The sequence below is a fragment of the Sturnira hondurensis genome, unplaced genomic scaffold (assembly GCF_014824575.4).
Source record: "Sturnira hondurensis isolate 20B ecotype Veracruz unplaced genomic scaffold, ASM1482457v3 Scaffold0018728, whole genome shotgun sequence".
Classification (NCBI taxonomy): Eukaryota; Metazoa; Chordata; class Mammalia; order Chiroptera; family Phyllostomidae; genus Sturnira; species Sturnira hondurensis.
Genome location: NW_028091359.1, coordinates 1,137,150 through 1,161,412, shown reverse-complemented (window position 1 = coordinate 1,161,412; position 24,263 = coordinate 1,137,150). Strand labels below are relative to the sequence as shown.

The 24,263-nt window shown below is 42.8% G+C and overlaps 1 protein-coding gene across 2 annotated transcripts in view; it reads left to right on the top strand.

Annotated features, from left to right (window-relative positions):
- The window catches only part of TADA2A (transcriptional adaptor 2A), a 51,015-nt gene extending 34,205 nt beyond the window's left edge, over positions 1 to 16,810 (top strand). For both annotated transcript variants that reach the window (XM_037070315.1, XM_037070314.1), the window contains exons 9-16: positions 653 to 716; positions 4,053 to 4,096; positions 6,833 to 6,943; positions 8,498 to 8,569; positions 10,786 to 10,918; positions 11,465 to 11,508; positions 13,830 to 13,903; positions 15,339 to 16,810. In XM_037070315.1, coding sequence (XP_036926210.1) covers positions 653 to 716; positions 4,053 to 4,096; positions 6,833 to 6,943; positions 8,498 to 8,569; positions 10,786 to 10,918; positions 11,465 to 11,508; positions 13,830 to 13,903; positions 15,339 to 15,524 — 728 coding nt within the window. In that variant the 3' untranslated portion in view covers positions 15,525 to 16,810. The remainder of the gene's footprint in view (positions 1 to 652; positions 717 to 4,052; positions 4,097 to 6,832; positions 6,944 to 8,497; positions 8,570 to 10,785; positions 10,919 to 11,464; positions 11,509 to 13,829; positions 13,904 to 15,338) is intronic.
- The last annotated feature ends 7,453 nt before the right edge of the window (positions 16,811 to 24,263 follow it).

The window sequence follows — 24,263 nt, the reverse complement described above, 5'->3', positions numbered from 1 at the left end:
TTTCGCCCTCCACTGACTCTTTTCTTCGACTCCCCGACGTCCTTCACAGGAAACTAACACCAGGAAAGGACTGGGATGTGGGCAGCCAACCAGGGCACAGTTTTGCGTTGTTGGGCTATTTAATGGAACTGTTCACTACTGAATACAGAACTACTCCCTAAATAGTTGCTGCTCTCCAAGTGAAAATTGCTAAAACTCTGAGAAAATGTCTGTGCTGCACCTTATATTCACATTAGTCTTATCTAAATGTTGTCCCCTGACCTTACTCCTGTGCAGTTATAACCAGAATCAATGTTCATTTTTATGACTGCTCTGATAGATGTAACTTCTAGCCCATGTGTTACCAAAGTTAAGACTCTGTTGAACCATTATATGAAAGCTAGTAATATACCTAACAAGGCATGGCCAAAAAAGAAAGCAGAAATTGTTATCTAGAGGGTAATGCCATGTAAATAGAAATAGGGAAAAAGAACATCACCATAATTGACTGATAAAGAAATTTAGTATCCTAGAATATTTTTGTTTCCAAGAAACAAACTTCCTAGACCAGTGAGTGTATGTGGAACTGTTAGTAATATGAGGGTCAAAGTTTGGGTAAAACATTAACCCAAATCTTGGCGTTATTTATATGTATGTGTTTGTTTGTTTATAGCTCTGAAGATGGCTGTAGTAGATATTTACCATTCCAGGCTAAAGGAGAGACAAAGGCGGAAAAAGTAAGTATAGAAAACTCTATCTCGCCTTCTTCCAGCTTTGGACTGTTTACCACATACACATATAGCCCATACGAAAGTTTCCGTTGTGGCTTTTCTTGTGACCTTGAGAAAGATGTTTATTCCTTGCACCTCAGTTTTTCCATCTGTCAAATGGGGATAATAATACCTGGCAGGGTTTTTGTTGTTGTTGTTTTACCTCCTTCTCCTTAACCCTTCCTAAAGTATGGATGACCAGTGAATAATGAGAGTACAGATTTTTGGGGGCCAAGATGGAGGCATAGGTGGAAATATTGTGCCTCCTCTCGCAGAACCAAAATTAAGAACAACAAAGACTTAGAAACAAAAACACAACCAGGACAGAAATTTGAACTGTACAAAGTCCAACAACCATTCATCCAAACCGGTAAGAGGGGCGGAGTTGGCAGCCAGTGGAGAGGGATCTCGGCAGGAAAAGGTGGTGGCTGCCAGACCTGGGAGCGCAGGGGCTAGCAGACCTGGGGTGCAGGGAGGAAATGAGCAGAGTGTGCAATGTGTCTGGCTGACTGTGGTCACACATTCCCACACAGGTAAACTAGGCAAAAACAAGCAATGAGACAGACCACACAACCCAGGGCCCCAGCAATGGGAAATAAAGCCTAAAAGCACTGATTGAAAAGGTGCCAGCAGAGACTCTCAGCCTCACAGGACAGTTTGTTGGAGAGACCCACAGGATCCTAGAATATACACAAGCCCACCCACCCAGGAACCAGCACCAGAAGGGCCCAATTTGCCTGTGGGAAGCAGCAGTAGGGACTGAAATCTGAGAGAGAGCAGGGCAAGTGCCATTGTTCACTCTCTGATCCCACCCCACAGATAGCGTCACGACCCAGAGACTGGGTTGCCCTGCCCTGGTGAACACCTAAGGCTCCACCCCTTGTACATAATAGGTGTGACCTGACCAAAAAATTATGGCTCAAACAGAAGAACAAATCAAAGCCCCAGAGCCAATACATCTAAGCGACCAAGAGATAGCCAGCCTATCAGGTGCACAGTTCAAAACACTGGTGATCAGGATACTCACAGAACTGGTTGATTTTGGTTGCAAATTAGATGAAAAAAATGAAGGCTACACTAAGTGAAATGAAGAAAAATGCACAGGGAACCAATAATGATGGAAAGAAAACTGGGACTCAATGGAGTGGACCAGAAGGAAGAAAAAAATGACCAAACAGAAAAGAATGAAGAAACAATTCAAAAAAATGAGGAGAGGCTTAGGAACCTCCAAGACATCTTTAAATGTTCCAACATTCAAACTATAGGGGTACCAGGAGGGTAAGAGGAAGAGTTAACAAGTGGAAAACTTATTTGAACAAATAATAAAGGAGAACTTCCCCAGTCTGGCAAAGGAAATAGACTTCCAGAAAGTCCAGGAAGCTCAGAGAGTCCCAGAGAAGTTGGACCCAAGGAGGAACACACCAAGGCACATCCTAATTACATTAGCCAAGATTAAAATGAAGGAGAGAATCCTAGAAGCAGCAAGAGATAAGGGGACAGTCACCTACAAAGGAGCTCCCATCAGACTGTCAGCGGATTTCTGAAAAGAGACCTTACAGTCAAGAAGGGGCTGGAAAGAAGTATTCCAAGTCATGAAAGGCAAAGACCTACATCCAAGATTGCTCTATCTAGCAAAGCTTTCATTTAGAATGGAAGGGCAGATAAAGTGCTTCTCGGATAAGGTCAAGTTCAAGGAGTTCATCATCACCAAGCCCTTACTATATGAAATGTTAAAGGGAGTTACCTAAGAAAAAGAAGATAAAAATATGAACAGTGAAAGGACAGCAAACTCACGGTTATTAACAACCACACCTAAAACAAGCAAACTAAGTGGACACCTTAAACAGGAACAGAGCCACAGAAATGGAGACCACATGGAGGATTAGTGACAGGGGAGTGGGAGGAGAGGCGGGGAGAAGGTACAGAGAATAAGTAGCATAGATGGTGGGGAGAAAATAGGGGGAGGGCAGGAGTAGTGTGGGAAATGTAGAAACTAAAGAATTTAAGACACATAGACATGAACTAAAGGGGGGAATGTGGGTGGGAGGGGGGTGTATAGGGGAATGAAGGGGGAAATGGGACAACTGTAATGGCATAATCAATAAAATATAGTTTTAAAGATTAAAAAATGATGTGTGTACACTGTTTTAAGGAAAAAAAGGAATGAGGTAAATTTAAGATGTTACTAAGTTGTTACGCTTTTTAAATTCTCATTCTGGTTGCTTAATTTTTATGAGAAGTCTTTTATCTAAAAGGATTTCAAAGGAAATTTTGAGCAAGGTTCGGGTACTCTTGGTTATTCCTTCTCTTTGCAGCAGATCAAAAAACATACGTTGCAAACTGAGAAATTGTGGACCCCAGGCTCCTGTTGCATTACAGAGACTTTAACAGTTCAGAGAAGGCTATGCAGAGGTTGTGAGTGTGCGTGTGTGTGGATGTGTGTGTAGGCGTGTTACTGACAGGTGGTGCTGCTAACTAGAGACACAGTGGCATCACAGTGATAAAAAGGAATGGCATTTGGGAACTATCGTATGGATGAAATTGGAAGGCACTGTTGTGAGGCCAAGATGTGAGCTAAAGTAACACTTAACTCCCTGCGGGTCTGGAGTTAGCTTCCGAGAAGTGCTGAAGAAGCTTCCCCAGCTGCTCCCGTGAGAAGCTCCTTGCCGCTCATGAATACCTCTGGTATAAATCAAAAGGTTCCAGACACATAACTCTGCATGGTTTACTTACGTTCTCTTTTGCTCAAAACACAAAATTAGAGCTATTGTAGAACAGTATTGTAGAACTCAGCTGTTGAGGTTGCTATTAGATACTACGTTTTGTGAAGCCCTCCCATTAAACATGCACAATATTGATTTCAAATAGTTTCAGAGCATTATGTGAATGTACAGCTGTAAACGTGGAATGTGTGAGCATGGTGCCCTTTTATGGTTAACAGGTTTCCCTTAAATTCCCTAAGCTAAATAGAGTATTATCTGTGACCTGAACACAGATTCCCGTCTGTTTCTTCTTGTTATAAACATGGATTTTTCAGTATTTGCAAGTGCTCATCAATTCATTCATTCATCTAGCGAACAGGTATTGAGAGCCTACTAGGCCCACTAAGAGGGGAAAAAAATGTGTGATGCTTGAAAATCTAAAATTGTTTTAACTAACTGACCTGCCGAACTTTGTGGGGGGTGGTCCTTCGGGCTTCAGTATTTCACCTCAGAGTGTTTAGGATCGCAAATAAAAGCTGCCTGTGAAAAACATTATTAAATGTAAAACTAACTATAATAAACATTGTGGTTTTCATTCTAGAATTATAAGAGATCATGGATTAATCAACCTCAGGAAGTTTCAGTGTAAGTATTAGATGTTTTCTTTATTTTAAAATTTCTTCCAACATTTAAAAAGATATTTTATTTATTTATTTCTAGAGACGGAAGGGAGGGAGAATGAGAGGGAGAGAAACATGGATGTCCGAGAGGGACAGTGATTGGTTGCCTCCTACATACTCTCACCTGGGCACCTGGTCCGCAGTTGAGGCATGTGCCCTGACTGGGAATCGAACCAGGTTCGATTCCCATTCAAATTTTTGGTCTTTAGAACAGCGCTCAATCCACTGAGCCACACCAGCCAGTGTTCTTCCAACGTTATTGAATAGTTTTAACTCGGTTATGGTAATATACAACTTAATCCAAGTTGTATATTATCATCATCTGGGAGGTTTCGAAGAATCTGACACCAGGGTGTCACCCAGACTAAGTAGGGAGAATCTTTGAGCGTAGAGATAGAGCATTCACATGTTTTAAGTCTTCAAGGAAATAAAACAAGTCTTTAAGGCAATTCTGTTGAATAGTAAGCGTTACAGCATGAATATTAATGAATCATTTCCTGGAACTGGATGTGGTCCTGTTTTGGAACTAGATGTTAAACATAACCTTGAAGACCAGCTTGGGAAAATGTTTTTATGGAAAAGTCAACAGAAACTGATTTTTCTATTTTGTGTCATAGTACACGAACAAAAAAAATGACATTTAGCTTTGTATGATGATAATAATAAACCTATGAGAATTGGTGATTTTTCTTCTACACTGTGGAGTTTGTGCAGCAAATAAGAACAGTGATGTCAGAGTAATTGCAATATTTAAATTAAATGTTTTAGTAGTTTTATGTCACGTTACTTTTTTGGGGGGGAGGGGGTAAAAGAATCTAGTAATTACTGTGGTTCACATCCCAGTTGATAGACTGTTACAGGTTTGACACTTCGTGCCCCTGTTGGGTGCAGGGCGGCCGTGGGCTGCCTTTTAACAAAGTCATGATCATAAACATGGTAATTTCATGTCCTTTATGTTTTCACTTTCCATTACACATTTTTCAAGTGATGGTGGTGTTTTGAGGATGTCTTTTATAGCAGTTACATTAATTAGATACTTAGCATATTTATGTTTTTTTAGCCATTAAAAATAATGCCTGGATGAACTTGTTTGTGAATAAAACTTTGTCTATGTTTAGATTTTTTTTTTTTAGGTAGATTCCCAGAAGTGGAATTAATAAGTCAAAGAATATGATCGTTAAAACTCTTGACACTTGCTGCCAGGTTGCTTTACCCAAGATGTGATATCAATTTGTATTCCTTCTGGCAATGTACAAGATTGCCTGTTCAACCACATCCTCCTTGAGATTTGTGGGTTCACAGCAGTAACTCAGGAGCAATTTCCCTTACCTTTTCTGTAGACAAGAATTAGTCACTGATGTTCTGGTAGCCACAGTAGTAGGTTCCTCTGTGGAGTAGGTTCCTACTCCACAGGAGTAGGTTCCTCTCCACAGAGGAATTCCTGGGCTTTCCTTAATAGGTCAGTGGGTTTCTAACCTTTATGTGTAGTAGACCTTGACTCTGGCATATATTTTAACCTCTGCTGGTGGACAGAGATCAGTTTAGCCTTATTCTTCTTTTAACTCTAGGCTGCTTCTGAGAAAGAAGCGGCAGGCACAGTGTGATTTCAGAGGTTTTTAACGCCCATCATACTGAATGGACATGTGACCTAGCTGTGGTAGGCAGGGGGGTTTTGGTTGTGGTTTTTTTAATCAAATTTTCAAATCATACTCCAAAATCTTTATTATCCCGGTAGTGAGAGGCAGGGATGGGGAGGGGACTTCAATAGTGAAAATAATCGATCTGTGGTGGCTCATCAGATTTATATTTTTAGTTATTAAAAATCATGCCATGATGAACTTGTTTGTGAATAAAATAAGTTCATTTTATATTCCTAGAATTTGTGGCTAAGACTGTCTCCTGCAAGAGAAGAGAATCACCTGAAAAGAGGACTTAATTAAAGTAACTGTTAGAGGTAGACAAAACTAGCCTAGTTACCACTGATTATCTGATTGGAATGACCAAAGCTGCTCCACGTTACTTATCATCTCCTTTGCCTATATCTGTTTATTAGAAATTTGGTCAGTGGCGATCCTCAAAGTTTCTGGCCCTAGCCCCCCTGCCCATGCGACCATTTACTTGCATGGTAGTTATCAAAGGATAACTGCATCAGTAGTGATTACATTGTGGTACTTAATTTAGTTTAGTGAGGAAATACTATGTGCCTCACTTGACTAAGTGTAGGTAGGAGGAAGAATTTTGGTGAGGCGCGCAAGAGATCACACACTTTTCCAGACTGATCTCTTCTAGAGGGATTATTGTGTCTGCAGGTCCCTTGTTTTCCTGCAGGAGTTAATGTCAGAAAATTTGCCCATCCCTGTTCCTAAGAATACCTGATCTGCCTTTAATTGTCTTCCTGCCAGGGATTCCTGCCCCTGGACAGATCAGAGATAGTGAGAGGCCGGGAGGTCAGTGGGGTGCACCGAAGTGCAGATTACCTCCAGTGGTAACAACATCCCTCTGAGATCGGCAGTGTGATGCTGCTGCTTTTATGATTAGTGTTTTGCATTCTTAGCTTTCCTGTCTGCTTCCTGTCATGGGTCAGTTAGTCACATGAGGTTAGGGATAATGACCTTCCATTCCACCTCTTGTAAAAGAAATGCAGAAAACTTAGGGATCCTTATATTCTCTCTGACGCAGTTATGTTTCACTTTCTCTGTAGTAATGGAACGGCGGTATCCCAAGGAGGTCCAAGACCTTTATGAAACAATGAGGCGATTCGCAAGGATTGTGGGACCAGTGGAGCACGACAAGTTCATTGAAAGCCACGCACGTAGGTGGTTTTCTGCCTTGAGCAAGAGTGTGTGTGTGTTCATGTAAATAGGGGAGATAGCATGTTTTATGTGAACTTCTGTAAACACATGGGTATTGTGTGTGTGTGTATTTATATATAAGTAGGAGAGATACTGATGTGTTTTGTGTGAAGTTCTGTAAATAAATACACGAATAGTCTCATCTCTGTTTTCCTTTATTACCATGAAATAAATTTGGGACTTTTGGGGGAGAAGAAAAGAGGTTAAAAAGTCTAGTGGCTTTCTCTTTTTCCCAGATAAGCAGTAGTTCAGTAGTTTTTCTCCTTACTTTTTATTATAGGAGTTTTCAAACACTGTATGCAGAAGTAGAGGTCATAGTATAACAAACCCCAGTATTTACCACCCAGGTTTAACAGTTACCGACACACGGCCAGTCCAGTGGCATCTCTGCCACTCCCTTTCCACTCTCAGCTGGAATGTTTTGAAGCAAATCCCAGACATCATATTATTTTGTTCATGAATATTTTAGTATTAAAAATAATTTTTAAAGTGGGGTCAGAATTGGATAACTCATGGAGATAGTATTTCCATCATTCCCTTGCCTTTTTCTCTTGAAAGCTCTACCCATTTATCATTAGATTTTTTTTTCCACTATAAAGAAATGAAGTTGTTAGGGCAGGAAAGCCTAGACTTGGAGGAGGTCTGGACGGGGTGGCTCAGTCTCTACCTGCATGAGGTTTGTGTGTTTGATGTAAGTGTAGTTCTGGAAGGTGCTTTGCCAGGGCTCTTGCCCTGTGCTCATCATGCAGGTATTTCTTACATGGCATCATAAGGCATTTATCTGAACGAGGCCAGTCGTCCACACCAAGCACCCTCTCTGGTTCCATTCTCTGTGTGGTTTGTACTGGGTGACTGAGCCTTTACTTCCTGTCCCAGTTTGTGCCATCCCTGGTTTATGTGACACTCCAAGGAAGTGCACCCCATGGACTATCCAGACGTTTCCACCGTCCTCCGTTTCAGAGCGCCCAAATTGGAACGCTCCGTTATGTAATAACCCAAGCAGTGCAGCCTGATCTGTGTGCCCAGAAGAAGCAGAGGTTCCTGGTTTATGGGAGAAACAGTGCTCTTTTGTTTCTATGGAGAAAGACATTTTCTGGAACTTGAGCACAGACCATCTGTGCTCCCCTTGCAAAAGGGCCACATCCAGTAATACCAGAGACAGGTGTCGTAAAAGAATGTGGTTGTGTGGTAGAACTCTTAACACAGAATGAATAGAGCGGGGCAGTTCAGCTGTTTAAAAAAGTGTTACTTCTCTAGCTAAGGGATTGCAGCCAGTTCACTCTGAGTTTCCTGAGAGAGAATTCCAGCTGCTGCGGGAGGCAGCAGTTGGCAGGCAGCTGGAGTGGGTCTTTCTGAGCTCTTGGGTAAAGTTTCTGATGAGATGTTACCAACAAATAGGATTCCCCAAATGGAATGACGTCGTCTTTTCTATAATGCAGAATGACTGAAAATGCTCATTGTTGTTGACCTTGTCTTTCCCATTTTTTCTCCTTTGTTCTTTTTGGGATAAACAGTGGAATTTGAACTCCGAAAGGAAATCAAGAGGCTCCAAGAATACAGGACAGCAGGCATTACCAATTTTTGTAGTAAGTGCAACCTGCTGTATCAGAGGGCAAGTGTCTTCCTAACACATAAGGGAAGTCTCTGAGGCGGTGTGGATTTTTAAAACTTAAAGCTTTCCTCCTTCAGAATGAGATCTTAATCCTTTCAGTAAACTTTCATCTGTTTAATCCTTAAAAATACCATTACGTGATTTATCTGAGGTAAAATAAACACTGAAACACAAAAGAGGCACTTGCTTTAGGTTCAGGATTCTACTGCGGCCTCTTTTTTAAAAAGGATTTTGTGCTCTAGTGTTCAGCCTCGGCCTTTTAAAATTTAGTGGTGCACAGCCTGGTCTTTCTCACTGACCGAGCTTCAGCGGCTCTAGGTGCTCGCTCCGCAGCTGCGGGAGGAGCTGATGGTAATTACGTTAATAGCAGCTAACGTCTCATAGAAACGGTTTGTCGTGCATCAAGCCCTATATTCAGCGTGTCACCTGGATCATGAGCTCGGTACTGTTATTTCCATTTAATAAAGAAACTAAGGTTTAAAGTGATTATAAATTATTTTTGTAAAGATTTTATTTACTTTTAGAGAGAAAGGAAAGGAGGGAGAAAGAGAGGGAGAGAAGCATCGATCAGCTACCTCTTGCACACCCTGCTATGGGGACCTGGCCTGTGTCCCAGGTGTGTGCTCTGACCACAGCTGGTGGTGATCTTTTGGTCCGAAGGCGGGCAGTAGGTTTAAAGTAATTAAGAGCTGTGACTAGTGTGGCTTAGTGGGTTGGGCATTGTTCTCCAAACGGAGGGGTCACCGGTTCCATTCCCAGGGCCCTGGGGTTGCAGGCCAGGTCTCTGGTTAGGGGCATGTGAGAGGCAACCAAGCAATGTTTCTCTTGCGTGTCGATGTTTCTCTCCCTCCCTTCCCCTCTCTCTAAAAGCAAATAAAAAACTTTTAAAAATTAAGTAAAGTGATTAAAGAGAGAGCTGTAGTAGAGCCAGGTCATAAGGAAAGGCAGTATGTCATAGTAGTTAGGAGCTTGAGGTCTAGACTTGGACAGCCTGGGTTTGGATTCTGGCCCTGCTGTTTACCAGGTTTGTGATTCTGGTCCAGTTTTGGTTTTCCAGGTGTGTTAGAATTAGTGTGAAGGTAAATTAGAAAATGCATGAAAACATAGTACAGTACCAGGCACACAGTGAATCCTCAATGAATGGCAGTTTGTGTTGTGTTGTTGTTATTGTCGGAATGGTCCTTAGCATTCCTTCCTTCTTCCTGTTGGTTGAAAGCGATCACCTAGTACCCACCTGAAATAGCCCTGTGGGTATGATTTTAGCCTAGTATTCTTTATTTTTGTTCTGAAAGAATTTCATTTATTAGAGAGAGGGAAGGGAGGGAGAAAGGGAGCGAAACATGAATGTGAGAGAGAAACACCAATTGGTTGCCTCATACGTGCCCTTAATGGGGACCGAACCTGCAACCCATGCATGTGCCCCAACCAGAAAGTGAACTGGTATCCTTGCTATGCGGGATGACGCCCAACCAGCTGAGCCACATCGGTCAGGGCAGTGGTTCTACACCTATTTCCGGCGTAGAACCCAGGACCACCAGCATGCGTGGTAGTGCCTGGCTCTTCATGTCAGTCAGCCCTGGCAGATTTTCACGGTGCTCTGGGGCTCGGTGGAACACAGTTTGACACCAACTGGTGTGGCACTGTGGAGTCTGTATTCCTTTGTATAAAACACCATGTAACTTTGTTGAGCCGTATGTATGTGAAGACTCTGATTCCAGGGTTTGGTTACCTGACACTGGTTGCCTCTGGGAAAGAAGGGAAAGGAACAGTACTGGTCAGTGAGGACTTGTTCTTATTTGTTATTCTGGTTGCTTTTTAAGGAAGAGTGTATGCTTCTAGCACGTGTGTGACTTTGAAAAATATATAGCTGGAAAAATAGAACAGGAAGCAAATATACCTATTCAATGTTAATTACTTTTGGGGGTGGAAATATGAGTCACTCTTACTTCCTTTGTACTTTTCTGTTTGGGGGGGGTTCCTCCTCAAAATTTCTTAAAGGTGGAAAAGGAGTTAAAATATTTTAATGTCTTGTCAAAAAAGTGAATTCGAATTAGGAGAAATCTATTTTGCTCTTGGAAAAAGAACTGTGGAAGCGATTTGGCAAAGAAACCAAAAAAGGACAAACTGTTTGCTGCATTATCTTAGTTCTGCATTGCCACTGCGGTCGTGGCGATTTTCTCACCCCTCCAGGTGCCAGAACCTATGATCACCTCAAGAAGACGCGGGAGGAGGAGCGCCTCAAGCGCACCATGCTCTCCGAAGTCCTCCAGTACATCCAGGACAGCAGTGCCTGCCAGCAGTGGCTCCGCCGGCAAGCCGACATGTGAGCAGTCAGGGGGAAGGGGCAGCCGGCGCATGTCCTCTCAGCTCTTTCCGTGGGCGCCCGCCCTGTGGCAGAGTCGTCATAACTGGGTGACTGGAAGAATTCAGAAAATTTTAGGGGTCTGTCTCAGAAACAGTGCAGTACTAATAGTTTTGAGAAGCATAACTGGCCTCCTGGAATCCTGCTTTGCTACTTTGGTCTGATTTTTAAAGATAAGTAAATCCCCTCTACCCAGGTCTTCTCTCTCCCTCCATCTCTGTTGGTGTAATTTCCATTGAAGAATCATGTTGCTGTCTTTGCCCATGAATGGTCTTTGTGATGTTCCCTGGTGCTAAGAGCTCTTAACAAATCCAACCAATCTCCCCTCTGAGAACAGACGTCTTTTCTGGGTTAGTCCAGTGGGATGACCTGTGTAAGGCGTGCAGTCTGTCTCACTACATCTTTTCACAGTAACCGGCCTCGTAAATGGCTAGTCCCACGTAGGCTTTTGCAAATTGCCACCTTTGGGTGTGACGTACGTTTATAAATTCCTCTTCTTCATTGTAGTGATTCCGGCCTGAGTCCTTCAGTTTCGATGGCTTCGAATTCAGGTAATTATTTTTCAAGCTAGTGCAAGTCTTGGTTGTGAAGTTTTCGTTCTAGAGGTTGTGGTGAGCCAGCAGTGTCTCCCACTCTGTGGGGTCCCCGCGATCCCATTACTCTGCTAGACAGAGTAACAGTAATTACATGTTGTCCCAATCTATAAACATCGGCAGCTTTTCAGAATCTTCGCGAGCCAGACAGGGACTATCTTCAGGGCTAAAGTACAGAGACCGGGAAGAACAAGCTCCAGAGAGGTGGTCTCCTCATTGTACCAGTGTCTGTGGGCATTTAGTTGACTGTGATTATATCTACCACAGATTCTGAGATTTGTCTCAAAGGGGAAAAAAAGAAAGGTTTTATATCGTATAAAATAGACGAGCAGCTCTGGCTGGTGTGGCCCAGTGGATTGGGTGCCGGCCTGCTAACCAAAAGGTCGCTGGTTCAATTCCCAGTCAGGGCATGTGCCTGGGTTGCGGGCCGGGTCCCCAGGGGGTGGGGGCGCGTGAGAGGCAACCACACATTGATGTTTCTCTCCCCCTCTTCCTCCCTCCCTCCCCTTCTGTCTAAAAATAAATAAATAAAATCTTCAAAAATAAAATATATGAGCAAAGAGGCATGTCACCTGCCAAAAACACAAGGGTTTCTTTTAAAGTTGGAGAGTTAAGGGGTTCTATTTCTTATGTTTACGTCTTTGGCTATGTCCTATTTTTACTGTAGTTTACAGAGCTGGATAGATTAAGCCATATGCTCTCTGATAATCCTTGGTGCTCCATATGGTAGATTAGCTACTTCCCCAAATCAGAACACACAGACCACCCCGCTGATTAGATACAGACTAGGCTAAAAGATGGCCCGTTTGCAGTTGCACCGTTCTTTGGAAGTTCAGAAGAGACCTGTGCGATGCCACTCAAATCTCTCAGTAGATTCAGGATCTAGCCAGGACTCAGAGGAAGGCCACCTTGGGGATGATTTTTAAAAAAATTTATTCCTTTGTTTCAAGTAATTATTTTTTTTCATACTTAAAGGAGAGAAGAGTCTTTTAGGGAGTAGCCAAAAACAGCAAAATACAAGTCTAACAAGTTTCTTACTTCCGACCTCTCCCCACCAATCTAAGTACAGATACAGAAATAAGCTCATACTGGCTGATTAACATGAATGGACTAACATGACCGTGCAACTTTGGCATCTGTGTTTTCTGAAACACAGAAAACTCACTGTTCTTTTTTGCTTCCTGGGCTGGTGTTAGCCTTCTTCAGCCCCTATATTTAGGTTAAGGAGACCCCTTGCTCCTCACGTTCTGAGTTGGTCCTAAGGCAGCGCAAACTTGGAAACCTGGCTTCTTGGTTGTCACTTGGCCTCTGGTAGTGTTGCAGAGGCAGCAAGTGATTTCAGTCTCCTTTTTTGAGCTTTTAGGGTTAAGGGAATCCTGGTACGAGAAGCCTTTATCCCCTTTGTTGTTTTACAGAGAAGCACGTTTTCTAGCAGAATAGCCTGTTAGTCGTTCCACCCCCTTCTCTCCACCCCCTAAAAGGCAACACCCATGAAACTTACATTATTCCACTTTTTNAACACCCATGAAACTTATATTATTCCACTTTTTTTTTTTTTTTGCTTAACTCAGTCTGTCCATCCCTAAATGAACACTCATCTCAAACATGCAAAACAAAACCAAAAATTTTTGCACATCAAGCTTCCCACCCTGGGCATTGTCCTCGTACTTAGGTTCTGTCTCGGGTATGGGAGTTCACCTCAGCCTCTGCTTTGCCATATAATAGCTCATTGTTTTCTGTGTGGCTCTTTCCTGTAAACAGAGTTACTTTGGAAGGAGAAGATGTTCCCTCACATAATAAATAAGAAGGGCCTGTTGCTGGCCTAACAGTCTGCCTTTGATCTGGAGGCAAATGGCACTTGGTTAATTACCGTGTTTGCCTTGTACTGCTGGCAGCACTGGGGAGTGTCTCCTGCAGAGTTGTTATTTCCATTCATCAGCTGTCGAGGCAAGTAGTGTTTGACCTTTCTTAACTGGATGAGATCTGGGCTTTCGATTTCAGAATCGCCCATCGCTCTCAGAAGGAATGGGTGATAACTACCGTGTTAAGCAGTCGTATTTGATGCTGAGATACGTGTGATTGTGTGTGTATTTTAGCAGAGCAAAGGACACACGAATTACCATTTCTTTTTTCAAGTGGACATTGTGGTAGCCGTGTGGCTAAACTGGGGCCTGAGGGACTGGTGGAAATTTCCTCTAGCTGCATGGAACTTTGTTTTATTTCACATGTGAGGAGTTGTCACTCCTGTGAAATGTCTGCCCTTTTCTGTCTGTCTGTAGGTAGACGAAGTGCACCGCCCTTGAACCTCACAGGCCTCCCTGGCACAGAGAAGCTGAATGAAAAAGAAAAGGAGGTAACAAAAAGAAAGGGAGCTAGAAGAAAGTGGCTGATAAATGATTGACTTGATACCTTACAGGATTAAACCCGTTTTGCTCTGTGTGTCTCACGACCTTAGAGCCCTGGCCTCTCCTGGGAGGCCAGGCGCTAGCTCAGCAGGTTCACAGGACTCCTTTCCTTATTGCCTTGCCACCCTTGGGCTTCTGAGAGAGGAACATGTAATTTGTAAATCTAAATAATAGCAAATGGCATTTATGGAGCAATCACCATGTACCATATACTGTGCTAAGTGCTTTATCTGACCAAAATTAATTTTTTACAAATTTAAAATAACTTTAATATGAAAATGGTTACTTGCTATTAGGACAGTCACTTTGAGTTGTTCTACACTTTCTCCAACAGTGTAACCCTCACTTAGGAGACTTTTTTAAGCATAAAGAAAGGCATTCGTTGTCATATGTAGTCACATATTAATTTCAGTTTAAAAATGGACGACTCACTTTTCTTTTCCACTGTGATCATCAGGCTTGTCTGTGTATTACTTGTGGCTGTTTCTAAAATTTAAACCCAGCCTCAAAAGAGTCATCATCAAGTGTTTTCAGAAGAACATGCTGTGGCCCTGAAGTTCATCCTGAAAGTGCGGTCCATCCTCTGTCCCTCATCCGCTCCTTTACGCCTCCTGAGATCAGTGTCTGCATCTTCCACTTTGTGCCGTAGGTTCAAGCCAGTGTAGAAGAGTCAAGGAGGAAGGAGTAGTATTAGTCTTTTATCTCATCCACCAGAAATAGCAAAGATTGAAGGAGAAGGAAGTATATTTTATATCCAGGTATTATTTTTTTAAAAAAACGGGCACAGACCATACTGAGCCAAACACTGAATGGCCTGGAGTGTGAAGCGGTCTTTACCCTGACCCACACAATGGCGACCTTAGACCGCTGGGTTAATGGCAAGTAAACTGGAACGAGCCAGCTTTCTAGATTTTAAGCAGCTAAAGTGGCCTCTCTTAGCCAGGCCTCTCCCTCAAAAGTAGGAAATGTATCAAAAGCACTTGATGCCAATACTAAAAATAATGTGATTCACCCTTGGGAATCCAGGTGTCCGCACCCCTTCCCCCACCATGCCCTGTGGCTCTTCCCTGACTGGCTGGGTTGGAATGTGCTGGGCTGTAGGACACGTGTTCGCGTTGCTCCCTGACAAACACAGTGAGCCAGCCAACATGTGCTAAAGCTTCTTCCAGCATCATATCCTGGCTTTCTCTTCCGGGGTGTCTGTCTTTAGTGTGTACTCTCTTCAGAGAAGAAACTAAATGGAATGTAATCCAGCCACCCAACAGCTCCTGTAAATAGTTGGGGGTTGCTATCACTTTTTAAATTTTATTTTGGCTCTACCCGCTGGGTTAAATTATGAGAGTGATCGATGTTAATGTGTATTAAATTTGCCTTGTCTTACAGCTCTGTCAGATGGTGAGGTTGGTCCCAGGAGCCTATTTAGAATACAAATCTGCTCTGTTGAACGAATGTAACAAGCAAGGAGGCTTGCGGCTGGCACAAGCAAGAGCACTCATCAAGATAGATGTGAACAAAACCCGGAAAATCTATGATTTCCTCATTCGAGAAGGATACATCACTAAAGCCTGAGGCTCTAAGGGCTTGGGATCTGAAATCACAAGTTTGGAATGTGGTGGACCAAAGGACAGCGTGGATATTCTTGAGCTGAATTCTCATTGTAAAAAGGGGGAAAAGGACAAAGGAAACCTTAAGGTCTAACAATGCCTACTTTATTCTCCACCCTGCTTTAAAACACTCTTGTTCGCATTGGGCTACAGAGTCATGTGCTAGATAAGCTGTTATTAGATGTGAGTAAGTGGGCATTCATTCCCGACACCTCTTATAGCTAAAACAAGAACCATAGTGCCTCGCATTACGGCGTTGGTAGAAACAAAACTAAACCAGTCTCTAGTCCCAGGGGTCCAGTGCAGACCCTTGTACTTGAGTGGTTGAATTTATCTGTTTTGCCTTCAAACAATACAGACAGATTTAAAGTAAGGAGAAAGGTTATAGAGCATGAGAAAGCACTCACTCTCTTTTCCATGAGGATTTTTTAAGTTGACAACTTATGTTGATGAGCAGAGAGGAGGAAAATGTCCTCGCGATGGTCTGGTCCCAAACTGTGGCTTTGGTTTTTTTTAATCTTTATTGTTGACACTACTACACATGTCCCCATTTCCCCCCACTTTGCCCTCCTCCAGCCTCTCCACCCACCCCCACCCCCCCCCGCACCCAAAACTGCTTCTTTAACTTTAATGTTTGGCTTTATACTTTGTAGTCTGTCTAATCTGCAGGAGACTTTTGAGGAGGTGGCATCCGATATAAAATGTCTCTATTATTTTTAGAATTAATGGATTAAAATGTTTTGCTGCTTAATTTGTGGGTGTGTCAAATATCCTGGTAAAGCACATGTAGGGTGTTGGATACCCGCCTCATCACGCTGCACTGTCTGTCCTCGCGTGTGTGTCCTGGACTCACCCTCTTCTTACCCTGGGTGTCCCAGGGCACCAGGCCTCTGAGGATGGGGATGATGCAACTAACCTCCCCTTTACTGGGGTTGAGACCTGAACCCTAGTTTCTTAATGGGGAAAGGCCAGCCTGCAATAAAAGCTACTTTTGAAACAAAAGTAAACAGTTTCATATATGGGACTCAGTGGATAATGAGGGTGAGTAACCCCACCACATCTGAAACCTGGTCCCCAAAACTATCTGCAGGATAAGAATCCAAACTCAGAGTCATGGCTATCCCACTTCCATTAGAAGGGGAGTTGTATATAGAAATAACTTCAGAATCTGCACAGATGACCTCTGGGAGCTAATTCATTCATTCTTTCAACATTTAAAATATCCAATTAAAATACTATGTTTTGTCGGAAGTATCTGCTCAGACTTTTTGACTGATGTAAATATGCATGCCGCTTACTGATAAACTTCCTCTAGGGGGTTACAAACGAAAAGGAGACTGAGTAATTGAAGGAATTAGAATAATTAAGGACTTCAATCTTTAGAAAGGGTGGCCTATGGACATGCTCTCTTTTGCATACTCGTCTCTCTTAGAAAAACGGGTTCCACCCCCACTCTCACCCTCAGTTGGTTACAAAGGGACTGCTTCTTATCCCTGGAAGGCAATTCTGATTCTAAAAATTCTGGGCGCATTAGACCTCAATGTCAGTTGATGCCTGTTGTGGTCTGAAGAGTCCTTAGCCTTGACTTGGAAGGCTTCCTGGGAGAGGTGAGCTTTTGAGGCAGTGACGAGATAGAGGAGAGAGAGACAATTTGGCAGATGGAAGTGGGACTGTTTCAGACACAGTGGGTGGAGGACGGTGTGGAGGTGGCAGCGGGAGTAAGGAGAATGGTGCCAAGAGATGTAGTTGTCTGGGACACCAGGGGCAGCTGTGGTGGCTGGGAGTGGGAGGGTGGTAGGGCAGCCTCACAGAAACCGTGGAACCAGCTGAACTCTGAAAAACTGATTGGGGAATCTGTAGATTAGGTGAGGGAAAACGGCATGGTTGAGAACTGATAGGAAAATAAGGCTACACTTTCAAATAACTGGATTTTAGAAACTAGGATTATCATTATTGTTGTTTTGGTAAATGCAACTTAGCAAAGTCTGAGACCTAGAATCCCTAGGGGGTCCTCAAAGATCTAGCCGTATTTTGGGTGATGAGCGCTCTGAAAGGAGTCACTCTCTTTTTGTCTTTATGGTGGAAAAGCACTTGCTGATACATTGATGTGTCTGGCTTGAGGACTCTATTTTCTTCCATGTTTTTATCACCGAAGGAAGGCCTTTCTTTTTACTCACAGTCTAGAGCTAGCAAGGGCATTTCAGGGAATATGCCTGCTGCATTAATAGAGGTCTTAGTCCAGACTACCTCAGAAGAGGAACACTGTACTCTGGAACTCAGTAACATGAATAAAGACTTAAAAAATATATGCATCTATTTACTTTTAGGGAGGGGGAGCAGGGAGGGAGAAAGAGGCATGTGCCCTGACTGGGAACCGAACCAGCAACACGTCAGATCGCAGGCCAGCATTCAGTACGCTGAGCCACACCAGCCCGAGCCGAAGTAAAGACTTTTTACTGTTAGGAATTTTCATTGCAGTTTAACATTAAAGGTTTTGCTGACATTTTAAGCACATCCTTCCCTTCCAGTGCTGAGAAATGGGGAACAAAAGTCTTGAACAAATGCCTGCAGTGACCCTCTCCTATGATTGAAGACTTTGACTGTCTCTCATGGGACGACTTTTTTGTGGTTTATCCTTCCTTGGATTCTAGATGTCATTCCTTTCCTTTTTACAACCCCCCACCCATTTAAACTCTCAACTCAGCAGTTAATTAACAGTCCTTGCTGGCCCTGGCTGGCGTAGCTCAGTGGATTGAGTGCAGGCCTGCCAGCCAGACGATCGTGGTTCAATTCCCGGTCAGGGCACATGCCTGGGTTGCAGGCCAGTTTCCAGCAGGGGATGCACGAGAGGCAACCATACATTGAAATTTCTGTCCCTCTCCTTCCCCTCCCCGTAAAGATAAATAAAATCTAAAAAAAAAAAAAAACAGTCCTTGCTGAAAGATAAGAACAAACTGCCCATTTTTAGTGATGACATCACCAAGTTGTGGTTAGCTGCAAGGAGACCCATGGCGTCAAAAACAAAATCCCAGTTAGTAAGTCATTCTGGCTTTAGGAAGTACGTAGGTACGTAATAAAAGAACTAAAATGTCCAGTGTGAAGAACCAGAGGCCCAAATTACAAAGAGGAGCTTGGAAAAAACTTGTTCGCATTTACTCTGAAACACTTCTCCCCTGGTCTCCACACAGGAGGGTAGTGTTATGTTCTAAACAGCATTCTAGAACATGGTTCATCCATTTCTAAGGATCTTTGTGGATTACTGTCAGCACAAAAAGCTTTCCCACAATTTATACGTACCTGGCTTTTTATTCACTTACATTTCTAAAGTTTGATTCAAGAGGTACTGATCTGGAAGCTTTGCTTTCCTTTCCAACAGGCTTAGACTAGAGTGTTTAACTTCTTGACAGGCCAGAAGGGGCACCTCTCAGACAGTGGGACTGCCATATCTGTGGCCTTGTGTAGAAGAGGTAGCCCAGCTAGGACAAAGGATTTCTCTTCAATCAGACACACCAACCAGCCTTCCTGAGTGAAATGTAAGTGACATTGAGCAGAATCTCAGTGCAAGCAAAGCCAGAGCACCCTGGATAGGACAGTAATGGTCATGCTGACATAGGCATTTAATTTGGGCCTGAGAACACTAATGGAGGGCATTTAACTAGGGAATATGTTGGAACCGAAGCCTATCCATGAAATATGCATCAGAGCTGTTAAGTGTGCTAGTGTGCTGCCTTCGACGGGTCAGGTGGAGCAACAGGTGAATGATTTCTGAGAGGTCTGGAAAGCATGTTTCTAAATCTAATGGGACGAAGTTTTTCTGTTGAGTGCCAGCCAGTGCCTTGGCTTCTGTGAGTTGAGATGTGCTGGGATGAAAGCATTAACTGCCCTTTGATTTGGCTGGGCTCCCAGTGGAGAAACCTGGGTATTTAAGGAAAGGATGAATGTCTTGCATCTGACATTAAAATGCCTTTGTCACTATGAGTAACTTGCTTGCTATCCATTGTACACTGGGCCCCTTCCCTGTTACGAGTAGGAATAAGGAAGTTGAGATAAGAATGCTGAAAGTAACCCTTAAATGGTTTTAAACCCCAAACTGAAGGATACAAAAAAATTGAACATCACCACGCATCATCATTTTGAGAGTCCTGTAGTTAACCTTTGTAGTCCAGACTTGTTTTATGTCTTTGAGGACTGGGTAATTAAGTCTAATGCACTTGTTTTCTACTTTGGAGCACAGGGGATAGCACCCAGCTAATTCAGTTAAATTAATCTTTCCTTCTTCACTAAGCAACCCATTTTTTTTTCTTCAGCTTGCTCTGGATTCCCTTGGGATCTTATGTGACAGAAAGCTTCCCGGTGGCTTACTAATTAATATACCTTGATCCAGAGTTTATGCTGAACAGAAGCAGCATCTTAGGAAGTGGGAAAAGAAGACCTCATAGTTTTGAGAAACCCACATTTTTTCTTTATCAAAGCACAAATGCTGAACTGCTGTCATCCTACCGCCCTTATCCAGTAGTGAACTGACAGCTCAGTGCCAACTCATGGCATTTCTGGTGCATCTCTCCCCTCCTCCTTGGAGAGCTGTCTGCAACGTGCGCTCCCTGTTTCCGAAATTGTTTGCAGTGACCTAACCTCATTTCTCCCATTAAACAATAGTAACTGATTTGGATTTTTCTCCTATCGTCCTTCATTTAGAGGATTCCTTTAACACATAAAAAATATATTCTTTAAATAATTTTTTTTTAATTGCTGGAGACTTGACCCATGTGGCTCAGTTGGTTGGGCATTGCACTATAAAACAAAAGGTCACCAGTTCAATTCCCAGGCAGGGCACATGCCTGAGTTGGGGGCCTGGTCCTCGGGGTGTGTGCAAGAGGCAGCTGATCAATGTTTCTCTCCCTCTCTCCCTTCCCCTCTCTCTAGAAATAAATAAATTTAAAAAACAAATGAAACCTGTACTATGGAGCTTGATTTAATGTTCCAAATCAACATCCTTTATAAAGAAATTGATTATGAATTTGGACTAACTGATATTTTTATTTTGGTTTCCAATGGTAGGATGTCTTAAGATGAAAAGGGTAATTTTCAGAGTAATTTAATAGGTTTTCCAAAAAAGTTATTTAAGAGGAGTGAAAAGTTCAGAAATGCCATGAAGACACTTAGCTCCCCAACCAGGAGCCTTAGAAATGGGGGGCAGGAGGTGCCAATTTGAACTTCGAACTTTGGTAGAGGGAGGGAGGGCAGCAGTGTTGGAACCCTGATACCATGGGAATTTGCTGTCTGCTTTGGAGAGGTGGAACAGCTTTTCCCTGCAGTATCCCATTAGGAGCCTTTTACTAACTAAGGTCGAGCTCAGCAGAAAAAGCCATTCTATTGGGGGCAGGAGCCAGAGCCCTATTTTTTGCCTAAAGGAGAGCACTTTGATATATTTTTACCAAAGGGCATTTAAGCGCTAGCTACAGGTAGGTGACAGCTAGGTCAACCTTACCTGGCAGCCCACCCTCCTGCCGACACACGAACATCTTTGCCTTGTTTTGAGCATGCCTGGTTTCAGATTCAGGACAGCTATCAAATCTAAGCATAGTTTTAACTTCATGATGCAAAGCAAAAACGCATTTGAGAGCAAAATCTCCCAGGAGTGCCTTCCACCCCCAGCAACTACACAAAAGAAGGTGTCTGCCGGGGAGGAGGGTGGCTATAGACGTCATTGCATCTTCCATCCAGATCCCAGCCGTGACCTGGCTCAGGGTTTTATAGTTAAAAATAACCATGGCTTAGAGTTGGGGGGAAAAGTAAACTGTTGCGTATCCATGGAAACTAGGAGAAAGAAAAAGGCAAGCCATGGATTTGCAGCAGATGTGGCAAGGTGGGGTGGTTATAGAGTCTAGGAGCTTAGTGGTCCTCTGGTGAAAGGAGATACCCGTGGTTAGCATCCAGGATGTAGCTAGACATTGTTCCAGGGCTCTGGAGACACTACGGCCAAGGTATGTTTGCAGCAGCAATGTGTACATCTTGGCTTGGGGTGGATGAGAAGAACCATTTGAGGCTTCCAACTTGCTCTAATACAGATTCGCTACTTTTAGCAAATCAGAGCAGATGAGCAATACAGTAGGTTAGATGTTACCTTCTAAACAGTCTGGGAATCTCTACAGCCTATCCCCATTCACATTCCACTCTTTCAGTGGCATAGTCAGAGACTTGAGTTGAGGAGCAGAGATTTATAAACTAGAGGGGAGTCCTGGCTGGTATGGCTCAGTGGATTGAGTGTCGGCCTGTGAACCAAAACATTGCTAGTTTGATTCCTGGTCAGGGCACATGCCTGGGTTGCAGGCTGGGTCCCCAGTTGAGGGGGTGTGCAAGAGGCAATCTCAGGATATATCTCTCACACACTGATGTTTCTCTCCCGCTCTCCCTCCCTTCCCATCTCTCTGAAAATAAACAAACAAAATCTTTGAAAAGAAAATAGAGGGGAAGTAAGTGTTCAGGCTCTTGGACTGACAGAGACATTTACTATCAGAGGTGACTAAGTCTTGGGGGGAAATATTTCATCTCTTCATTTTTCCTTTCTTTAAACATTTCTTAAAGACAGTTTTCACAGAATATGTTAATACATTATAGTTGTAATTTTTTTAAACTCCTCTTTTCCTTTTTACATTAAGAGTTTATGTGCTTGCTTGTTTACCTGCCCAGTGTATTGGGAAGCCCCAAGTGCTAGTGCCTGTTGTGCTCCTTAATAATAATACAACCTGCCCTGGCTGGTGTAGCTCAGTGGATTGAGCGCGGGCCTGCGAACCACACAATCACGGTTCGATTCCCAGTCAGGGCACATGCCTGGGTTGCAGGCCAGTTCCCGGTTCCCGGCAGGGGACGCATGAGAGGCAACCATACATTGATATTTCTCTTTCTCTCTTTCTCTCTCTCTCTCTCTCTCCCTCCTTCCCTTCCCCTCTAAGATAAATAAATAAAATCTTTTTTAAAAATAATAATAATACACCCCTGGGCACGTTTCTCAGCCCTTTGTGTCTAAAGTATGCTTGATAATGCCTACCCGCTGAGTTTGATGACGATTAAATGGGACACGGTATATCAACCACCTGGTACCTCCCTTTCCCCCACTTCTTTTCCCTACCCATGGAGCCTTTGATATTTTTGTTTAACTCCAGCCAGGTATAAGCGAGCACTTGGTTTTCGTATACCACACAATTCACAGCAGGGTAAAGTCTCACCGAGGGATACTAAGATCTGAAAGACACAGAGCAAATGTTAAAACAGGCAGATGAGCATTTTCCAAGGACGCTATTTATATTGGAATTCTCATCTCTGTGTATCATTGCCACGGCCCCAGGGTTGAATTAAGGGCAGAACATTTCAGAGACAGATACATGTTAAATGACCTAGTTATCCTAGACCTGTTGTAATATCCCCTTATATAATGCCTAGCTCCAGAAGCCTGCAATCAGATTACAAAACTTCACATACACTATGATTGTCACTGTGTAAAGAAAACTAAAAAATTACGTATAGTAAAAAGACCACAAAGAAAAGATGCTAATTGTTGTTTGTTAAGTAGTAAAATTATGGGTGATTACTCTGTGCTCTCTTTCTCTTTGGTAATATGATGTTTGTTTATTAATGGAAAAATACATTTTATGAAAACTATAAATACTCTAAAAATAGAAGTTTAAAGTATTTTATTTCAATAAAATTTAGTTAATCCTATGATAGCCATATAAGGTATTGTATAATATCTTATAAACTACCACAAGCATTAGGCAATTCATATAGTCAACGAAATGTGTTTTGGGATTCCCATCTCCTAGGTCTTTTATCTTTTCCACATTTGTAGAGTTTCCTCCCAGATACCTGGTATCCTCTGTCCATCAAATGTGCCAAAGACAATAGGTTGAAGATTTACTTCTCAGGAGGGGCACAGCATTGCATTTTAACTATAGATGGGCAGCATATAATATGGAATTACAGGCACTAGTAAGCAGGGATTTGAGCATTTGTAACGAACAGGATCTGATGGTAAACTTCTGTAGACCACGGAGCCCTGACCCCTGCTGTCCCCCAGTTCTGACAGATATATCAAAGCTACTGTCAACTTGTTCACTGGGGCCAATGATATCAATGGGAAGATGCAACTACTCTTTCTGAGGGACCCATATAGGTCTCATTAATCTAAGGAGTGCAAGCAATGAAGGAGAATATTTTTGAAAAGGCAGACATCAGAAGCCACACAGAGTAGAAGTTTCCCTCTTCTAATTAATGTGTCTAATCAGATCAGCTCTCATTCTGGACAGAAGCTGTGCTACTCTCAAACCCTGCTTATTTAGATGTAGTCAGGAGTACCCACATCTCTCTAAGCATAGACAAGTCATATGTTTGTAGCAGATGACATCTAAGATGTTTTAATATTTAAAATAGTTGGCACCTATAAAGATACCTAGTTCTGGTCTAGTAATGTGTTTTGTCCATAAAGGTGGCTACTAGCCAGCCTCATGTGGCTATTGAAATTTAAATTGATTAAAATTAAAATGAAAAATACAGTTCTTCAGTCACATTAGCCCACATTTCAAGTGCTTTTGAAAGCCACGAGGCTAGGGGCTACTGCTGTATTAGTGCAGATACAGAACATTTTCATCACAGTTCTGGTCTAGGAGATACTTTCAAGTTGGTTTTTTGGGGGGTGGGGTGTAGAGGC